Source organism: Phyllobates terribilis, unplaced genomic scaffold (genome assembly GCF_046119375.1).
Source record: "Phyllobates terribilis strain yellow unplaced genomic scaffold, ASM4611937v1 Scaffold_11__3_contigs__length_659146591, whole genome shotgun sequence".
Taxonomy (NCBI): domain Eukaryota; kingdom Metazoa; phylum Chordata; class Amphibia; order Anura; family Dendrobatidae; genus Phyllobates; species Phyllobates terribilis.
This window is the reverse complement of record NW_027362771.1, coordinates 115,869,963-115,892,245: the sequence shown is the minus strand read 5'-3', so window position 1 is coordinate 115,892,245 and position 22,283 is coordinate 115,869,963. Positions and strand designations below refer to the sequence as shown.

General features: G+C 42.6%; 1 protein-coding gene across 1 annotated transcript in view; it reads right to left on the bottom strand.

Annotated features, from left to right (window-relative positions):
• STAB2 (stabilin 2) overlaps positions 1-22,283 on the bottom strand; it is a 332,513-nt gene that overhangs the window by 231,763 nt on the left and 78,467 nt on the right. The window contains exon 3 of the mRNA XM_073651531.1: positions 20,838-20,953. Within this exon, the coding sequence (XP_073507632.1) occupies positions 20,838-20,953 (116 nt within the window). The remainder of the gene's footprint in view (positions 1-20,837; positions 20,954-22,283) is intronic.

Below are 22,283 nucleotides of genomic sequence, written 5' to 3'. Positions count from 1 at the left end.
CATGTGTTTAGATCATTACCCATTTGTAGAAGCCATCCTCTTTTCAACTTCAGCTTTTTTACAGATGGTGTTATGGTTGCATCAAGAATTTGCTGAAATTTCATTGAATATATTCTTCCCTCTACCCATGAAATGTCCCCCGTGCCATTGGCTCCATCACAACCCCAAAGCATGAATGATCCACCCCCACACCCATGCTTAATGCTTGGTGAGATGTTCTCTTCCTAAAATTCAGTGCTCTTTTTTCTCCACATATACCTTTGATCATTGTGGCCAAAGAGTTCTATTTTAACCTCATTGGCCCACAGGACTTGTTTCAAAAATGCATCAGGCTTGTTTAGATGTTCTTTTGCGTACTTCTGATGCTGAATTTTATGGTGAGGAGAGGTTTTCTTCTGATGACTCTTCCATGAAGGCCATATTTGTGCATGTGTCTCTGAACAATAGATCAATGTACCACAACTCTAGAGTCTGCTAAATCTTTCTGAAGATCTTTTGCAGTCAAGCAGAGGCTCTGATTTTGCCTATCTAGCAATCCTATGAGCAGCTCTCACTGAAATTTTGTTTGGTCTTCCAGACCTTATCTTGACCTCTGCTGTTCCTGTTAACTTCCATTTCTTAATTACATTTTGAATTGAGAAAAGGACAACTTGAAAACCCTTTGCTATCTTCTTATGACCTTCCCTTGCTTTCAGGGTCTCCATCATTTTCATTTTCAGAGAGCTAGGTAGCTGCTTAGAAGAACCCATGGCTGCTGTTTTTTCAGCACAAGGTTAGAGAAGGCTGGGTTTTTATAAAGCTGGGAAATTTGCATCACTTGGCTTTTCCTAATGATGATAGTGAACAAGCCATAACCTTAACAAGCTAATTAAGGTCTGAAACCTTGGTCAAAGTTATCTGAGCACACAAATTTCCAAGGGTGCCCAAACTTTTGCATTGGCTCATTTTCTTTTTCATAATTTTTAAAATGTAAAAAATGTTAATATTTTTTTTTGGCCTAAAATACAAAGGAAATGTGTCATCTTTAACTTTAGCCCTCTTAGAGATCATTTCATCTTCAACTTGCTTAACTGTTCACAAAAACAATAATTTTGTCCAAGGCTGCCCAAACTTTTTCATGCCATTGTAATGGTCACAAGCTCTCATTGCAAGTCTATGAGAGCCTCATTCTTGCAGAAGACCAACCGAAGAGGCACAGATAACAGAAGAAAATGGTGGCTGGTAAGTATGAGACTAAGTGCAGGGAACTTCGGTTAGTGACACCACTCCAGCTTTAAAGAAAAGAAAAATCCCGTAGTGGTGCTTTAGACAATCCTAAAACATGCAAAATTAACAAAATGGCTTTTGCTGTTTAACATCTTTCTAACATTGTCAGTAATAGTACGTAGCTGTGCAGTGGGCCTATAGGGCCAGCTACGTACTATTACTCGCGCTGCGATCGCGCCCTCACACAAGCGGTGCGTGGCGATTGCCGCCAGGTGTCAGATGATTGTCACAGTTGACACCCAGTGCTATTTGCCAGGAGTGGTCCCGCACCGCTGCTGGCACATTAACCCCCGCAATGCTGCGATTGAAGCCGATCGAAGCATTGCAGGGGCAAGGGGAGGTAAGCACCGGTACTCACCTCTCTCCGGCGTCCCGCGGTTTCTGCGGCGGCTTCCGGATGTCGTCATGACAACATCCGTGTTACCAGACAGCAGGCAGTTACTTTGGTCATGCGCAGTGCACAACCAAAGTAACTTCTACCTGAGTGCAGCGCTGACAGGCTGCATGGCATAGGGAGCTGCTGCTCTCTATGCTATACAGCTGATCAGGTTGCAAAAAGTGAAAGTCCCATAGTGGGACAAAGTGTAAAAGTAAAAAAAAGTGCCAGAAAGTGAAAAAAAATTGTAAAAATATATATAAGAAAAGAAAAAAATAATCCCCAAAAAATAAAAATATATTCTACCCATAATATTTATTTATTATGAAAAAAAAAAATAAACCAATGAAAGTACATATATTTGGTATCGCTGCGCCTGGAACGACCTGACCTATTCAACTGTCCCACCAGTTAACCCCTTTAGCGAACACGGTAAAAGAAATAAATAAAAAAGAAGCAAAAAACGATGCTTTATCATCTTACCTCCAAACAAAAAATGGAATAAAACACGATCAAAAAGACGAATGCAAATAAAAATGGTACCACAGAAAACATCATCTTGTCCCACAAAAAACATCAAAACATAAAAAAACGATATAAATGTGGTACTGCTGTAAACATACTGACCCGAAGAATAAAGCTGCCTTATCAATTTTACCACACGCTGAACACCATAAAAAAAAAAAAAAAAAAAACAATTCCGGAATTGTTGGTTTTTGTTTATTCTGCTTCCCAAAAATCGGAATAGAAAGTGATCAAAAAATGTCACACGGCCGAAAATGTTAGCAATAAAAAGGTCAAATTGTCCTGCAAAAAACAAGCTGTCGCATGACTCTGTCAGCCGAAATATGGAAAAATTATAGCTCTCAAAACTAGTCTTTGCAAAAAAAAGTGTTTTTTAGTGTGTGACAGCTGTCAATCATAAAAAAAACGATATGAATCTGGCATCGCTGTAATTGCACCGACCCGAAGAATAAAGTCGTCTAATCGCTTATACCGAACGAGGAACAGCGTAAATAATAAACTCTAGGGTTAGGGTTGGGCTAGGGTTTGATAAAGGGTTAGGGTTGGGCTAAGGTTAGGGTTGGGCTAGAGTTAGGGTTGGGCTACGGTTAGGGTTAGGGTTGGGTTGTATTAGGATTGGGGTTAAGGTTGTGTTGGGGTTGGGATTTTTACAAAAGTAAAGATAAAAAAAATGACGACAATATGGCGAATAGTGTTGAGCGCAAGTGCTCGCTACTTGAGTTTGCATCAGGTGCTCGGGTATGCACCGAGTATAGCGGGTGCTCGAGTGACATGCTCGAGTCTCCGCGCCATATGTTTTGCAGCTGTTACACAGCCAAAAATACCTCGCAGGGATTGCCTGCCATGCACAAGCGATCCTCGCATGTTTTTTTTGGGTGTCTAATAACCATGAAACATGCGGGGCGGGGACTCAAGCATGTCACTTGAGCACCTGTGATACATGGTGCATACCCGAGTACCCGATGCAAACTCAAGTAGCGAGCACTTGCGCTCAAGACTAATGACAACTTATTCAATATGATGACCTAATGTTATCAAATTCTGTGTTGTACCTCTGGGTTCAAAATGTTCACTATACCCCTTGATAAAATCCTTGATGGGTCTAGTTTCCAAAATGGAGTCACTTCTGTGGGGTTTCCACTGTTTAGGCGCGTCAGGGACTCTCCAAATGTGACATGGCGTCCGCTCTAGATTCTAGCGAATTTTAGTTTCAAAAAGTCACACAGTGCTCCTTCCCTTCTGAACCCTGCCGTGAGCCCAAACAGTGTATTTTCCCCACATATGGAGTATCGGCGTACTCAGGAGAAATTGCATACAAGTTTTTGGGATCCATTTTCTCCTCTTACCGTTGTGAAAATAAAAAATTTGGGGCTAAAACATCATTTTTGTGGAAAAAGTTTGATTTTTTTATTTTCACGGTGCCATGTTATAAACTTCTGTGAAGCACCTTGGGGTTCAGGGTGCTCACCACACATCTAGATAAGTTCCCTGAGGGGTCTCATTTCCAAAATGTTGTCACTTGTGGGGGGTTTCCACTGTTTAGGCACATCAGGGGCTCTCCAAAAGCAACATGGCGTCCGCTAATTATTCAAGCAAATTTTACATTCAAAAAGTCAAATGGCGCACCTTCCCTTCCAAACCCTGCCGTGCGCCCAAACAGTGGTTTTCTCCCACATATGGGGTATCGACATGCTCAGGAGGAATTGCACAACAAATTTTGGGGTCCATTTTTTAATGATACCCTTGCAAAAATAAAAAAAATAGGGTCTAAAGTAACATTTTTGTGAAAAAAAATAAATGTTCATTTTTTTCTTCCACATTCCAAAAATTCCTGTGAAGCACCTGAAGGGTTAATAAACATCTTGAATGTGGTTTTGAGCACCTTGAGGGGTGAAGTTTTTAGAATGTTGTGACTTTTGGGTATTTTCTGTATTAAAGGCCCCTCAAAGTCACTTAAAATGTGATGTGGTCCCTTAAAAAAATTTGTTGTAAAAATAAAAAATCGCTGGTCAACTTTTAACCTTTATAGCTCCCTAACAAAAAAAAATTTGGGTTCCAAAATTGTGCTGATGTAAAGCAGACATGTGGGAAATGTTATTTATTAACTATTTTGTGTGACATACTGTATCTCTCTGATTTAGGGGCCTGAAAATTCAAAGTTTGAAAATTGCAAAATTTTCAAAATTCTAGCCACATTTCCATTTTTTTCACAAATAAACGCAAGTGATATCGAAAATTTTTTACCACTATCATGAAGTACAATATGTCACGAAAGAACAATCTCAGAATCAGTGGGATCCGTTGAAGCGTTCCAGAGTAATTACCTCATAAAGTGACAGTGGTCAGAATTGTAAAAATTGGCCTGGTCATTAACGTGCAAACCACTTTGGGGGGTAAAGGGTTGGTGCATTTTTAGACTGTCTAGTCTAAGTTTACAGTACAAAGTAGTTGACTTTCTTTGTGTCATTATTGTGTGGCAAAATTTTGGCACAGTGCTACAATTTCAGCCACATCCCTTTCCAGTTAAGGCATGCCCCTGTTGAGCGAGGCACAAAAAGAGTTTCTAAAACACATAATAAATGTAGTGGAAGGCACATAAGACAGTTTTGTTTGGCACAAATTGTATCAGAATAGGAGCACATTTATCTTAAAGGGATTGTCCAGTCTTAAATTACAAGTCTGCAGTCACTCTACTGTATGTGACTGCAGACTTGTAAATCCTGACATCGTGCACACTGCATGCTGTGAGGATTCTCCTGTGCTGGTAGCAGGCACGCAACTGCAAGTATGTGCTTTACATGCACGCCGTCATGTGCGAACTAGATGGGTGCGATCTCACTCATTGCAAGGGTATTGAACAATGTCAGATACAGCCTAGTTGGAATGTGGCTGGAAGTATGCACATCGTATACTTGAAGCCACATGACTGCACCCTCTCGGTGCCAGCATCTGAGAATCCTCACAGCACACATTGTGCACGATGTGATGGTTCACGAGTCTGCATTCACATTGAGTGGCTGCAGACTTGTAGCTTAAGACCAGAGAACCCCTTTAATGCATTTAGCTTAATTTAGATTAAATCTTCCCCAAAAGGATTTTACATTACTGCTCCATGACAATCAATGTGGATTGATCTTATCTACTGGTTAAGATGGTTCTAATAGAACAGGAAAATGTGCTGATGAGTAAATTCATTTCTGACTCTTTCATCATTTTTAACATCTTATGTCTCCTGTTTTGACAATACCAATAAAAGTGCTCACACAAATGTTTCCACTAGAATAACAGAGTAATGACAGAGTCATCACTAAGATTTCCCAGGGGAGCACAGATTGAATTGGACAGAGAAACTGCTTGAAGTTCATAAAAAAAAACCCTAAATAAATGGCAAAATGTATTTAGGAAGTGTATAGGAACTCCATCTCTAACTCTAGCCTTTAGACTGCTCTGAAACCTATGGTAAATATGTGACTGGTTACTATTGTAAGGAAAGACCCCAGTCTCTAAAACATCATATGCGACTGTCAAGTATTGGTATCAGTTTCCTTAGTGAATAAATTACAATTCACACTGTAGTAAAATATTAAGCCATGTGCTGTTGCACAGGGGGCATTACTTATCACCATTGAAGAATACACTAATAACTAGTGATGGGCGAACCCGAACGCTAAATTTTGTTTCTGTACCGGACATCTAGTGTCCGTGCATGGACTCCGAACACGGACTTCTCACATAAGTCCATGTTACTGTTCAGGTTCGGCAGCCTGAACCAAGCCTGCTGAAAGGCTGCAGCGCAGCCAATCAACAAGCTTTTCTGGTGTGGGAACTTCCAGCCCCATCGCAGCCATGCCAAGTATTGACATGGCTGTGACTATCCGGCGTCCCATGTGAAAATAATAATAATAATAAAAAAAAGATGTGGGATCCCCCCTATTTTTGATAATAAGCGCAGGTAAAGCAGGCAGCTGTGGGCTGCAGCCCTCAACTGTCTGCATTATCTTGGCTGGTTATCAAAAATCGACTGGCCCCCATGCCATTTAAAAAAATAAATAAAAATAATACAAAAACAGCGTGGGGTCCCCCCCATTTAAAGCAGACAGCTGGGTGCTAGTATTCTCAGGCTGGAAAGATCCACGGATATTGTCCCCTTGCCAGCCCGAAAATAGCAGCCTGCAGCCGCGCCAGAAAAGGCGCATCCATTAGATGCGCCAATTCTTGCACTTTGCCCTGTTTTTCCTGCTTGCCCTGGGGCGTTAGCAAATGGGGTAATATTTTGAGGTTGATGTCAGCTGTGTAATGTCCACTAACATCAAGCCCAGAGGTGAGTAATGGGTCAGCGTCTATCAGACACCCCCAATAAGTGTATAGTTAAAAAAAACACAGACCACAGGAAAAAAATACTTTATTTGAATAAAGACTTCCCCACTCCCTCGTTTGCCAATTTATTAATTAAATATAAATCCAGGAAGTTCCGACGGTAATCCAAGAGTTTAATGTCCCACGACATTCATCGAATCCTATGGAGTCTCGTTCTGAGAAAATTCTCTAAACGAGACTTCATAGTTCACTCCCATTCAGCAGCAGGCACGGATATTCTCACGATTGTGTCTGCCGCTGACCGCGATTAACCCTATTGAGCCTCGTTCTAAGAACGTTCTGAATACCCAGTGATACATAGCGGCTGTCACCGGCTATGACTTCAGTAAGGTTACCATCGGTCAGAGCCGCTGTTTCCCACCCTCCCACCCTCCCACACAGAAGACCGCGTGCGAACCACTGACTTTTGGGCCCCCCATTAACTTGAATTGGGTTTGGGATCAAGTTCGGGTACCGTTCTAGTACCTGAACCAAACTTTTTTCTAAAGTTTGGCCAAATCTGATGGACCCAAACATCCACGGTTCAAACCATCCCTACCAATGACCCTACTACTTGTACCTGTGATCATACAATTGGTGCTGGAACTTATGAAAACATATTAGGCAGTCATAAAATCTTTAGTATACAGCTACATTGCCTGGTTCATTGACTCTTCAGCAAAGTTGGTGATGGCAGCTATTAATAGATGTCACAACATAGAGCACCATCTTATCTAAAGCAGGCTGTGTCTCTGCCAGTCACTCTCTTTTTTCTCATGGATGCCTTGAAGAAACCCACCCTTTCTATATCGTTGATGCTAATGGGATACATCATCAATGCAGAGAGGCAAACAAAACTGAAGCAAGGCTGGAGTGGTAAATGATAAGTATATATTATTTTCCTTATGCTATCTCAGTTGCAGCTTTAAATTTTTTTTTGCGCTATGGACAGCCCTTTTTCTTTTGCACTTTTGGATGATGTCTATCGCTTACTTCTTGACACCTAATGAGATTGAGAGTTACATATTATTTACCTTGTAAAACTTGATTGATGTTGGGTAAATTTTTTTAAAAAAGTAGAATATTAGAGATTCACTTTAGTATTGTATTTCAACTTTCATTTTAAAGTCTAAATAATATGAAATTATGTTTTAGGCTTAATAAAGAGTTATTTCCATCTTCTTAGATAGGTATTTTTAGTTAGTGCTTGCAATTTTGTAACTTAATTTTTATTATAATTTGCCCCCATTTTTCCGCTAGCTCTACTTTCTTCTATTATTGTTCACTGCTCATTACCAAGGACACTAGCTTCTGCTACAGACTATGAGCAGTGGAAGAACATGTACACTGCTTACAAGCACTGTACTATTGAGCTTATAAGCACTGCACTCAGGCTGACCTAGATTGTTGGAGCATGGTTTGCTCCTAGTCATGGACAACTTTCTCAAGCAACAACCTTTGATGCTGTAGTTGGAAGGCAACCTCATATAGCTGAATCAGAAGCATGCACAGTTTAGGTCAGCGACATGAGTGCTGCTTTACTGAACTGTCACTGAAGCAGAAGTGAAAGCCCACCAATAAATCATGAAGTCTGGAGGCTGGGGAGCAGAGCATTGTTGCATGAGAAGATCAGAAGTACACTTTGGCTCTGATTCATGAAAGCAATTTCACCAAAATACTAGTGTAAATTGCTTTAAAAAGTTGCAAAATGTTCTCACGACACCACATGATGAGCTGTATTGTTCCATACGTCAGAATTCTTTCTCCAGTCACTGACTAGAGTAAGATTTGTGGTGCGGCACACGGAGGGGCACACCACTTGTCAGACGCTCCTAATACATTGACAGGTACGTGCATCTTAATGAATCAGGAGCATCTGACTCAAACATTCCCCCTCATCAAGACCGGCAAGAAAATCACCGGTCTTGATGATTTGGGGCCTAATTCACCCATGTTGTATTTTTCCTTGCAATAGACAACCAAGCTACCAGAGATACAGCCTACAGATATCTAGTATGTATGGCTATATATCTAAGTTGTTGCACTGTTCTACATCCTTTGCATACATTGACTAATTTGCAACAGTGAAGGTCCCCATACACATTAAATAAGATTTAGATGATTGACCCACCATCTAAAGTGTATGCGGGCCACCTGATTGGTCCCTGACAGGTAATGATGGGGGCCAAAGGGAACGGGCTGTTGAAATTCGAACATTTGATCCTTTTGTTTGGTGCAAAGATAAGCCGCTGCCAGAGAATTCAGCCAAAGTTTTCCAGTCTATGGGGGAATCGGGATAGATAGATGTCGGATAACCGTTATCTAATGTGTTTAGTCATCTTTTGAGACTACATAGAGTGTTATCTGTCAACAGTCACAGGCTCTATCGAAATTCTGCTAAGATAAAAGCTATTTTTTACATACTTTCATGTGTGTTTGTTTTAATTGGTAACTAATTGGAATGATTAATTTAGAAAACACAGATAAAACTAAGTTTGTAATCACCTCCAGAGCTATGCAGCAGCCACTGTCTGCCTCAGGAAGGAGCTGACTTTTAAGATAAGCACAGAGGCTATTTTTCCTCAAAGAGATGACAACAGAAACAATGTGTAAACTTTATTCTAACAAACAGGCTTTCAATTTTAAGTGCAGGAAACGTAGGAAAAGGAAAGGGAGCATGAACATAGACCTTAGTAGATGCAGCATGGATGACCCCTCAAGTGAATATTAACTTTTGATAGACTTTAAATCAATTATGCAAATGAAAAGTGCATCGCCCAGGGCGGTTAAATAACTTTTTGCTTGCTATAGAAAAAGAAATATGATTTTTAACTAACTCTAAAATTCAAAATAATTTTTAGTGCCAATTTCTCTGCAGATTGCTGCAGAATATGCAATAAACAAACTCTCTACTATACAATTGAATGTATTTTTCAGTTTTTCAAGTTAGGATGTGCTCACTAGGGATGAGCGAGCACTAAAATGCTTGGATGCTCGTTACTCGAACCGAGCAACTCTAAAATCCAAAATAATTTTTAGTGCCAATTTCTCTGCAGATTGCTGTAGAATGTGCAATAAACAAAGTATATTATACAATTGGATGTATTTTTCAGTATGTTTTTAGTGCTCACTAGGGATGAGCGAGCACTAAAATGTTCAGATGCTCGTTACTCGAACCGAGCAATTCCTAATACTCGGATGCTCGTTTCAAATAATGAGTACAATGGGAGTCAATGAGAAATCCAAGCATTTTTCTGGCAAACACAACAAGGAGGTCTGGGGGGCAGTGAAAATGTTGAAATGGATGGAAAAAGTGCTGAATGGAAGAAGAACAGCATGGGGAAGACTACTGGAAGCATCTCTAACTCCCAGATCGCTGCTGAGAACAATGGTGTCACACTTTTACTCCACTTTAAGGACTGAAAATAACAATCAAAATCTACGAGAATTAGGAGTTTACAGGAAAAAAGTTTTTAAGAAACATTCTTTCCTATATAATGACTTGTATATAAATACATACAGTATAAAATGCAGTATACAAATTATTTTTTTGTAAATCCTTTTTAAATTTTAAGTAAACCAAAATAGAAATTTTTATAAAAAAACTGGAAATGTCAGTGTAATTTATGAAGGAAGCAAGAACTGCCAAATTTGGGACTCTTTGACATAAACATTGGCCTCATACACATTCTATTAAAATTGTCATGCAGTGGTACTCTGAGACTCATAAAGGCTATGCACTAAGTACAAAGCCTGCCAAAAATTACAAGCATGGTCATCCATACACCCTTGAAGGCACCAACTGTAAGGCCTCATTCAGATATTGTGAACAAAGTGCAAAGCCTGCCAAAAATTACAAGCAGGGATATCCATACACCCTTGAAGGAACCAACTGTAGTGCCTCATTCAAATATTGTGAACAAAGTATAGTTGTGGCAATCCTACATTCATAAAAGCTCTGCAGACAGTGCAAAGCCTGTCAAAAATTACAAGCAGGGTCATCCATACATCCTTGAAGGCACCAAGTGGAGTGCTTCATAAAAAATTAAGAAAGTGTAGTTGTGGTACTTACACACTCATAAAGGCTTTGCACTGTGTGTGCAAAGCCAGAAAAAAATTATAAAGAGGGTCATCCATACACCATTGAAGGCACCAAGTTGAGTGCCTCGTTTAAATATTTTGAAAGTGTAGTTGATATACTCCTACATCCATAAAGGCTTTGCACAAAGTGCAAAGCCAGGGAAAAATGATAAGGAGGGTCATTCATAGACACTTGAAGGCAACAACTGGCGGGCCTTATTCAGATATTGAAATTTAAAAACACTCTATGTGCTGCTGTCTTCTGGGGCTAGAAAAGTCGGGGCTAATCCAGGCTTTGTACATTTTTATTAGAGTGAGCCTGTCAGTATTTTCTGCTGACAGGCAAAAGCACCTGTCTTTTATGACCCCCCCTGGCGGCACTAAAAACCTGCTCAGACAAGATGCAGCGGCAGAACAGCACAACATCTCCAAGGCATAGAGGGAGAGCTCATGCCAGGTGTCCAGCTTTGAGAATCAATATCTGAACGTCGCAGTCAAATTAGGGAGTACGCTGGTTTTGTCGGCGAGGTATTGCTTGACCATCTTTAAAAACACTTCCCTCCTTGTCAAAAATACCCGATCATCAGGGCCTGGATGCTGTGAGGGTGTCATGAAATTGGCCCAGGCCTTTGACAGTGTACCCCTGTCTCTGTTGTACCTGTTGTGTGTCTCCCTCACCTCTCCTCCTTGGTTGGGAAAGGAAGCTTGCCCCCTGCCGCTAACGTTGTCTGATGGGAATTTTTTCAACATATTTTCCACAATGGCCTTCTGGCATAGCACCATTTTAGTAGACCTCTCCACTTCAGGAAGGAGAAATGCACGGCTCTCCTTATAGTGTGGGTCTAGCAGCGTGAGCAACCAGTACTCTTTTTTTAAGATGAATATAACAAGATGGTCATGGGAAAGGCAGTGGTACATAAAGTCGGTCATATGTGCCAGGCTCCCTACAGCCAACACTTCCCTGTCTCCACCATAATGATTACTCTCCATCTCCTCCTCCTCCTCCCTCTCTTCCTCTTCATTCCCCTCCTCAGCCTATCTACGTAGAAGAGACAGGACGAAGCTTGTGTGGGTACTAGCCTCTGTTGCGCTAGCAACCAGCTCCTGTTCCTCCTCCTCCTCAGCCTCCACCTCCTCATTGTTACCAAATGAACAGATGAGATGAGGCTGGGTAGTATCACACTGTCTCATGTCTTCCTCCATTTAAACCTGGTACGCATGCAAAGCTTCAGCTTTAATTGGGAGCAGCGACTGTTTAAGTAGGCACAGAAGCTGGATCGTTGCACTGATTATGAGGTCATTGCTGTTCACCATCTTTGTGGAGTCCTCAAAGTCTTGGAGAACCACACAAATGTCAGACATCCATGCCCACTCTTTGATTGTTATGTTCGGAAGCTTCCCAGAATACCGATGGGCGTGTTGGAGCTGGTATTCGACAACTGGCTTCTCCTGTTTACAAAGCCTTGCCAGCATGTACTGTGTGGAGTTCCAGCATGTGGTGACATCGTACGCCAGTTGGTGAGCTGGCACATGCATGTGCTGCTGCAGCACTGCCATAGCAGAGGCAGCTGTAGACGACTTGCGGAAATGGGCGCTGATGCGACATATATTGACCAGAAGCTATGGCAAATCTGGGTTGGTTTTCAGAAACTGCTGAGCCATCAAGTTGAACACATGCACCATGGTACGTGTGTGAGCTTGCGAAGCTTCACAGCCGCCACCAGGTTATGGCAACTATCACACATGACCATGCCTTGTTGGAGGTTCAGCGGTGAGAGCCACAGATCTGTCTGGTCTGTTATTCCTTTGAATAACTCTGCTGCAGTGTGCGGTTTGTCATCTAGACAAATTAACTTCAGCAGACCCTGTTGCGGCTTCGCTGAGGCAGTACTGCAGAGCTTCCAGCTTCTGGCTAATGTGGGCAACGTGCGCTGAGATAACAAATCGGAGATGGCGGATGAGGAGGAGAAGGAGGGGGTGGAGTAACTGGTGTAGGAGGTGGAGGAAACCCTGATAGAAGTATTGTCAGCAATCCTCGGCGTTGGTAGCATATGTGCCGTGCCAGGGTGGAACTTGGCCATGGCCTCCACAACATTCACCCAGTGTGTGCCATCAGGGAAATGTAGCATCCCTGGCAACTAGCACTTGTCCACATGTCGGTTGATAAGTGTACAATCCCAGTAACTGCGTTGATAAGGGCATGGGTGATGTTCCTGGACATGTGCTGGTTTAAGGCGGGGACGCCACTACGGGAGAAAAAGTGGCAGCTGGGAACCGAGTACTGAGAGATGGCTGCCACCATAAGTTGTCAGAAATCCTCCACATCTACAAGCCTAAACGGCAACATTTCCATGGCAAGCAGCCTGGAAATGTGCCAGTTTAGCATTTGGGCCCATGGGGAGGTCGATGGGAACTTTCTTTTTTGTTCAAAGGCCTGGAGTAGGGACAGCTGAACACTGTGCTGAGGCAAGTTTTTGTCAGTGCCTGATGATGGTGCCTCAGAATGTGCAAGGACAGGTGCAGGGAGCGAGGCATCCATGCCAGTGTCATGGACTGGGAATTTGGAAGCACCTAGCACAGGGGAAGAGGCAGTATTGTCACCTGCTGGCACCAATCATGGACCCAAGCGTTTGGCCCACCGAGTCGGGTACTTACAGTAAATGACATATGCCTGATCAGGCTGGTGGTGGTTAGACTCTTAGTGGTCAGGCCTCTGCTGAGCTTGGCGTGGCACAGGTTGCAAATAACCATTTTTTTTTGTCTTAGAACTCTCTTTAAAAAAGTCCCAGACAGGGGAACACCTAACTCTTTGATGGAGAAATTCACGAGTGTTGGTGCTGTGCGGAACAGTTTCCTTCTCCCTCTGGTCACCCTACCGACTCTTCCTGCCTGTTTCGGTGCTGTCGATCCCTCCCCCTCAGTGCTGCTGGCCTCGCTCTGCATGCCAGCTTCCCAGGTTGGGTCTGTACCCTGGTCCTCCTGACAACCTAACTTATCAGTAACTGTGTCTCATCATCATCTTCATCCTTAGACAAAATTTGCCGCTCCCCATCATCATCTTCTTGTTGCCATGGCTGCTCTAAGTTTGAGTGTCACTAAACAGCATCTCCTCCTGTCCCTCTTGGACCATGCAGGGTGAAAGGCCACAATCAAGAAATAATGTTGTAAAGAGCTCCATGGAGTGTCCTAGTGTGGGATCACTAGTCTCCTGGGACTCAACATGATGGGAGGACCGTGTAGAAGATTGGGTGGTGCTGTCAGGCATTCTGGAAGGATTAGCTGCTATCCAACCGACCACCTGTTTACACTGCTGTGGTTTCAGTAGTGGTGTAATGTGCCTCCCTGCAAAGTGGGACAGGAACCTATGTGTCGTGGATGTTTCTTGTGCTCCAGCAACAGGCATAGTTGCATCTGCCACACGTCCTTGGTGTCTGCACTTCCACTTTTCCGTTCCTTACTGCACACCTTACACATTTTCTAATTGCTAGGTCTCTTGAAACCAAGTTTATGTTTAATGAAGAAATAAAATTGGTCACCTGCAGGAGACAAAGCATTTTTTTGGAGTTTAATACCACCGTAATGAAACACAGAACACGTAAACGTGTATGAATGACAAATTCAATCCAGAAACTTTTTTTAATGCTTTTTTGGAATATACCACCGAAATGCAACACAAAGTAGAGGGAAGCATGAAGGGCTCTAAAATTTCCTGGTAGATGGCTGCGCTGACTTTGGTCTTGATAAAACACAGTGGACCAGGGCCGGACTGGTACAAAAAAGCAGCCCTGGCACACAAACCCCACCAGCCCATATACTATAACACTCCCCACCCCCAATCAGTGAATTTTGCTTTACTTTATCATGTCCCTCATCACTCTCTTAAAGGAGTTATTTTAAGAGTCACATGTGAATAGCGCAGCAGTAGTGCATGATCCTCCACAGCTCCACTTACATGGTGCTCTTCAGTGCTCCGGTTCTCAAGATCTGGATAACATCCAAACTTGGGACAACCAATTTAAACATGTTTTCCAACATTTTTATATTAGAAAATAATAAGCCAATAGTGATGCTCCTGAACAGAGGCATATATAGAAATCATAAGTTCTAATTGGGCCCTCCCACTTCCCCATCCCTAAAAGGAAAAAAACATTTGGTGGGGTCGCAGAGGAGCATATCTCACAACTTTGCAGCCTTTGAAAGTAATTTTCCAAAATATGATGTCAACAAAAGTGCCCCACAAACACTATAAGATACCCCCACAGTGAATTCCTCTACTGTACCCTCCACACAGACACACAGTATGATGTCACTACAGTACCCCACCCCTCAACCCTCTTGGAAAAGAATGGTGACACCGATACAGTATTATCTCCCAAAAGTAACCCCCACACAGCTCTCCATGCAGTATAGTGGGCCTATATACAATACAATGACCGCACACCTCTCAACACTTTATAATGGCCCCCACACAGTATGATGGACTCCACGAAAACCTTCACACTGTATAATTGCTTTCACAGAGTATAAAGGCTCTCACATTGCCTTCCATATAGTATAATGAACCCCATAGTCCTTCATATAGTATAATGCACTCCCCATAGTACTCTATATAGTATACTGCACTCCCCATAGTCCTCCATGTAGTATAATTCACTCCCCATAGTCCTCCATATAGTATATTTCACTCCCCATAGTACTCCATATAATATGCTGTACTTCCCATAGTCCCCCATATAGTATACTGTACTCCCCATAGTCCTCCATATAGTATACTGCACTTCCCATAGTCCTTCATATAGTATAATGCACTCCCCATAGTCCTCCATATAGTATACTGCACTCACTATAGTCCTCCATATAGTTTATTTCACTCCCCATAGTACTCCATATAGTATACTGTACTCCCCGTAGTCCTCTATAAACAGTTATATGAAAAAGTTTGGGCACCCCTATTAATCTTAAGCTTAATGTTTTCTTAAAATTTACTGTTTTTGCAACAGCTATTTCAGTTTGATATATGTAATAACTGTTGGACAGAGTAATGTTTCTGCCTTGAAATGAGGTTTATTGTACTAACAGAAAATGTGCAATCTGCATTCAAACAAAATTCGACAGGTGCATAAGTATGGGCACCCTTATCATTTTCTTGTTTTAAATACTCCTACCTACTTTTTACTGACTTACTAAAGCACTTTTTTTGGTTTTGTAACCTCATTGAGCTTTGAACTTCATAGCCAGGTGTATGCAATCATGAGAAAAGCTACTTAAAGTGGCCACTTGCAAGTTGTTCTCCTGTTTGAATCTCCTCTGAAGAGTGGCATCATGGGCTCCTCAAAACAACTGTCAAATGATCTGAAAACAAAGATTATTCAACATAGTTGTTCAGGGGAAGGATACAAAAAGCTGTCTCAGAGATTTAACCTGTCAGTTTCCACTGTGAGGAACATAGTAAGGAAATGGAAGAACACAGGGACAGTTCTTGTTAAGGCCAGAAGTGGCAGGCCAAGAAAAACATCAGAAAGGCAGAGAAGAAGAATGGTGAGATCAGTCAAGGACAATCCTCAGACCACCTCCAGAGAGCTGCAGCATCAACTTGCTGCAGATGGTGTCACTGTGCATCGGTCAACGCACTTTGCACAAGGAGAAGCTGTATGGGAGAGTGATGCGAAAGAAGCCGTTTCTGCAAGCACGCCACAAACAGAGTCGGCTGAGGTATGCAAAAGCACATTTGGAGAAGCCAATTTCTTTTTGGAAGAAGGTCCTGTGGACTGATGAAACCAAGATTGAGTTGTTTAGTCATACAAAAAGGCGTTATGCATGACGGCAAAAAATACAGCATTCCAAGAAAAACACTTGCTACCCACAGTAAAATTTGGTGGAGGTTCCATCATGCTTTGGGGCTGTGTGGCCAATGCCGGTACCGGGAATCTTGTTAAAGTTGAGGGACGCATGGATTCCACTCAGTATCAGCAGATTCTTGACAATAATGTTCAAGAATCAGTGATAAAGTTGAAGTTACGCAGGGGATGGATCTTTCAGCAATACAATGATCCAAAACACCGCTCCAAATCTACTCAGGCATTCAGACAGAGGAACAATTACAATGTTCTGGAATATCCATCCCAGTCCCCAGACCTGAATATCATTGAACATCTGTGGGATCATTTGAAGAGGGCTGTCCATGCTCGGCGACCATCAAACTTAACTGAACTGGAATTGTTTTGTAAAGAGGAATGGTCAAAAATACCTTCATACAGGATCTGGGAACTCATTAAAAGCTACAGGAAGCGACTAGAGGCTGTTATTTTTGCAAAAGGAGGATCTACTAAATATTAATGTCACTTTTCTGGTGAGGTGCCCATACTTATGCACCTGTCAAATTTTGTTTGAATGTAGATTGCACATTTTCTGTTAGTACAATAAACCTCATTTCAAGGCAGAAACATTACTGTGTCCAACAGTTATTACATATATCAAACTGAAATAGCTGTTGCAAAAACACCAATTTTAAGAAAACATTAAGCTTAAGATTAATAGGGGTGCCCAAACTTTTTCATATATCTGTAGCATACTGTACTCCCCATAGTCCTCCATATAGTATAATGCACTTCCCATAATCCTCCATATTGTATAATGCACTTCCCATAGTCCTCCATATTGTATAATGCACTTCCCATAGTCCTCCATATAGTATACTGCACTCCCCATAGTCCTCCATATTGTATAATGCACTCCCCATAGTCCTCCATATTGTATAATGCACTCCCCATAGTCCTCCATATTCTATAATGCACTCCCCATAGTCATCCATATTGTATAATGCACTCCTCATAGTACTCCATGCAGTATTTTGGCCACCACCATGTTCTCACTGATTTAAAAAAAAGAAACAAATAATAATACAATATTCACCTCTCCTCCTTGTTCCCATGTAGTAACTTAATCGTGCCCAATGCGCTGAGACGTCAGATGCCGAGGAAGAATGATGGAGGAGGAACGCATCAGCTGGCGCTCCCTCTTTTTTCTCATTGCTTTCAACTGTATCGGAATCCAGGATGCCAATACAGTTGAACTTGCGATACTGGTGTGGGACCAGGCGCGGGCACTGGGCCCACCCAGCTCATAGGCGCCAACCATAGCGGCCGCGTGGCCTGTCGCCATTTGCGGTACCCCACTGCTTCCAAAGTCCAATGCTGCCTCTGCAACAACAGGACAGGAAAAGTGGTACTGTGCAATGTATACAGTATATGCAGATACTGAGGATTACTCCTAGTATACAAGACAATAGAAGTGGTACTGTGCAGTGTATATATACAGAATAACACATATACTGAGGATTACTCCCAGTATACAAAACAATAGAATTGGTACTGTGCAGTGTATATATACAAAATAAGGGCTCAAACCTATCTGATATCTGGACCGAAAATTCGGACGAGTGTCATGCGTGAACAATGCGATTTCTCACACCTAGCATCCGACTTACATCTGATTGTCGTGCGTGACGATCCGATTGTAATGTGATTTTAACATGGGCTTTTAGATAGAGCAATTCCCTATGCCATTTCCACAAAGTTTTCCAAAGAAATATTCTTCATCACATATACTGTATATATCTATATATTACAGTGGGGAAAAAAAGTAGTTAGTCAGCCACCAATTGTGCAAGTTCTCCCACTTAAAAAGATGAGAGAGGCCTGAACTACACAGCCTCACTGTGCACGTGCAGGGAGCCAAGACTGGTGATATAAAATCATCAAAACATCAGTACTAGCCCAGAGCAAAATTCAAATACGTGGGCGGCGCCAGCCCTGACTGAATGCGGCGCCACCCCTGACTGAATACCAGGATAACACCCCTATGACTAAAAATGAGCAGTTATGATATAAGTATTTAAGATGCTATATCCTCATTATATTATCACCAATTTTAATGAAAAAAGCTTGTTAGTGATGCACATTGCATCACTAACAACGCTATGGGGGCAGTGAAGATAGTAGATAGGACATGACAGGTTCCCTTTTCTCCATCTTTTCCATTGTCTCTGGTGCGTACATTGGAATGCACTCGGATGACATCAGAGTGCAGTCTGAAGTTTCACTTGCACCCATAGACTTGTACAGGTGCGTGTGATCCGATTCTTAGATGCACTCGCAGCATGCTGTGATTGTTTACTCATGCCGAATCGGCATGAAAAAATAATCACAGATCTGCACTGCCCCATAGTGTAACATTGGGCCGAGTGCTATCCGATAAAACATCAGATAGCACTTGGCCGCGTTATACGGCAGTGTGAACGAACACTTATGAGGCTGGCTGCAGCGTATACGGCATATAGGGGGCTGACGACGGTATACAGGGGGCTGACGGCAGCATATAGGGGCTGATGGCGGTATATAGGGGCTGACGGCGGCATATAGGGGGCTGACGGCGCTATATAGGGGGCTGATGGCGGCAAGTAGGAGGCTGACAGCGGCATACAGGGGGTTGACGGCGGGGTATACAGCAAATAGCGGGCTGACGGCGGCGTATACGGCAAATAGCGGTCTGACTACAGTTTATACATCATATCCCTAGATGATGTATAAACCATAGTCAGCCCCTATATGATGAATACACTACAGTCACAGCCGCTATATTTGTATATGATGTAAGTGACTGCTGTAAACACTAAGGGTTCCATGTAGCCAGGACTTACCCAGATCCTGGAGATGGGGGAAGATGATAGGCGGTTGCAGAGCTGGGCGCGCAGAGGAGGAGATCCAATGGAGACTCATGCCGGAGGCCGGAATATCTTCCACAGCTGGGTGCGCAGAGGAGCAGCAGATCCCATGGGGACGCCCGTCGGAGACACACGCTGGAGTCGCAAGCTGGGGACGCACGTCGGCGCTGGGCTCGAATTCCGCCCACAGAGACATTCATATTGGTACAGGTCAGCCAGCGTCACACTTGGCCTCATCCCTGCGCGCAGCAAGTGGACGCGCAGGTGCGTGCGCACACTGCCTGCATTCAGGGGTCTTAAAGGGCCAGCGAACGAGATTTAAAGGGCCCGTAGCCTAAAAACGGGGCTGCCGGCACACTCCTCAGTTCAGTGCTGCAGCCCAGCAGGCATCTGCCCAGTTGGGCAGATGCCCAGTCCGGGCCTGTAGTGGACCTACACCAGCAAATGACATGGCTCCCCAAACCATTACTGATTGTGGAAACTTCACACTAGACCTCAAGCTGCTTGGACTGTGTGCCTCTCCACTCTTCCTCCAGACTCTGGGACCTTGATTTCAAAATGAAATTCAAAATTTACTTTCATCTAAAAATAACACCTTGGACCACTGAGCAACAGTCCAGGTCTTTTTCTCCTTGGCCCAGGTAAGACGCTTCTGGCGTAGTCTATTGGTCATTAGTGGCTTGAAAAAAGGAATGCGACACTTGTAGCCCATGTCATGGATACGTCTGTGTATGGTGGCTCTTGAAGCAATGACTCCAGCAGCAGTCCACCCCTTGTGAATCTCCCCCAAATGTTTGAATGGCCTTTTCTTAACAATCCTTTAAGTTATCCCGGTTGCTTGTGCACCTTTTTCGACTACACTTTTGCCTTCCACTCAACTTTCCATTAATATGCTTGGATACAGTACTCTATGAACAGCCAGCTTCTTTAGCCATGACCTTTTGTGGCTTACCCTCCTTGTCGAGTGTGTCAATGACTGCCTTCTGGACATCTGTCAAGTCAGCAGTCTTCCCCATGATTGTGGAGCCTACTGAAGCAGACTAAGGGACCTTTTTAAATGCGTAGGAAGCCTTTGCAGGTGTTTTTTTAATTATTCTAATTTACTGAGATAATGACTTTTGTGTTTTCATTGGCTGTAAGCCATAATCATCAACATTAACAGAAATAAACACTTGAAATAGATCACTCTGTTTGTAATGACTCTATATAATATATGGGTTTCACTTTTTGTATTGAAGAACTGAAATAAATTAACTTTTTGATGATATTCTAATTTTGTGAGAATCACCTGTATGTACATGGTAATGAGAAGGTCTTACTCTTGGTCACACAATCATCTATTAAGTGTTCATTGCTTTACAAAAAACTTTCAAGACTCTAATTAAAAGTTTTACAATGTACACAAGGAATAAGTGGCATGGAATCCACCGATCGCTTACAATATATTTAAATCAAAGACAAATGTTCGATAACCGAGAAATTGTTATAGGTTTTCAAACTTCAGAAGCTTACCTGTACAGTCAGGTCCCCAGAACCCAGGGCAACACTTGGGCAGAAGTTTATCTGTGGCACACATATGTCGGCACCCAGGAAGTGAGAGAGAGTATGATCTTATTTCCAAGTAATACCTTGAAGGAAAAAAATTCAACTGGCATTCAGGATCAGACTGATCATTACATATTATACATAAACTACAATAAGATTTTGTGTAGCACTATCCTATACTGTTAAAATATAATACCAGATTTTGTTTTTGTTTTTCCATGTATACATCATACGGAGAATGTGGATATTTTTGTACTTAATGGTTGTCTCAACATGACACCACTTAGAGCTCTTTCACACGTCCGTGTCTCCGGTACGTATCTCCTGTACGTGTGGTGACAGTTTTCACATACTGGAAACACTTACACACGTAGACCCATTCAAATGAATGGGTCTGCGCACGTCAGTGTGTTTCCACAGACCGTGTGTCCGTGAGCAAAACAAGCTGACATGTCCGTTTTTTAACGCTGCATGGGCCGCAAAACATCCTACACTGATGACACATGGATGACATTTATATGGCATCAGTATAACACGTACCGGCGCCTGTGAATCAGAGGTACAGTTAGAAAAGTTCTCAATCGCCGGGTGCTGAAGGCATCTGTCCTCATTGTCCCTTGCTTGCGTTGTCACGGGACAATGTTAACAGAGCAGAGCAGAATGACTCACTGCAGTGAGCAGGCCCCTAAACTGCTCTGAAATCAATGAGCGGCATCCTGTCCCTCACTGAGCCCAGCGCAGTTCAGGGGCCCGCTGGCTGCTGCAAGTCATTCTCCACTGCTCCTCAGCGAATGCGGTCACCTCAATCCATCACAGATGCTGATGCAGAATTGTCGTTCAGATGGAGTATGGCATAGGACAGTATATTGGACAGGTGAGTATAAGAATTTTTTATTTTATTCTTATTTTTACACTCACTGGACACAGTGGAGGCAGAATACTACTTTCAACATTGTCCCCTGCTAGCGCTGATCTCAGCGCAATCAGGAGATAATGATGACAGATGCTATCAGCACCTGGAACATGGGAACAGTGCTAATTGTACCACTGATTCCCAGGCACCAGTATGTGTGATCCTGATGCGGCACACACTGGTTTTTCCAGTACCGGAAATATCAGGATGTGTGAAAGAGCCCTTACATAAGGCAAAGACAGTTTATCAGTTGGCTGATGTCCATTGGTCCTAATTAAACTAAACATACACATAGTAAAGTAGTATTGAATGGTGGGCATTAATTTGAATACATAGCTGTTCATGTAGTACATTTGATGATTCAGGTCTGCTACGGTATGACTAGCTCTCCATGACCTAGTCATTTCTATGCATTGCTCTTATTATAGGTTATATTTGTCTGTTAATTGCCACAATGTGTGTACCTACATATTGCACTTATACTAACAGGTGTGTTGGCC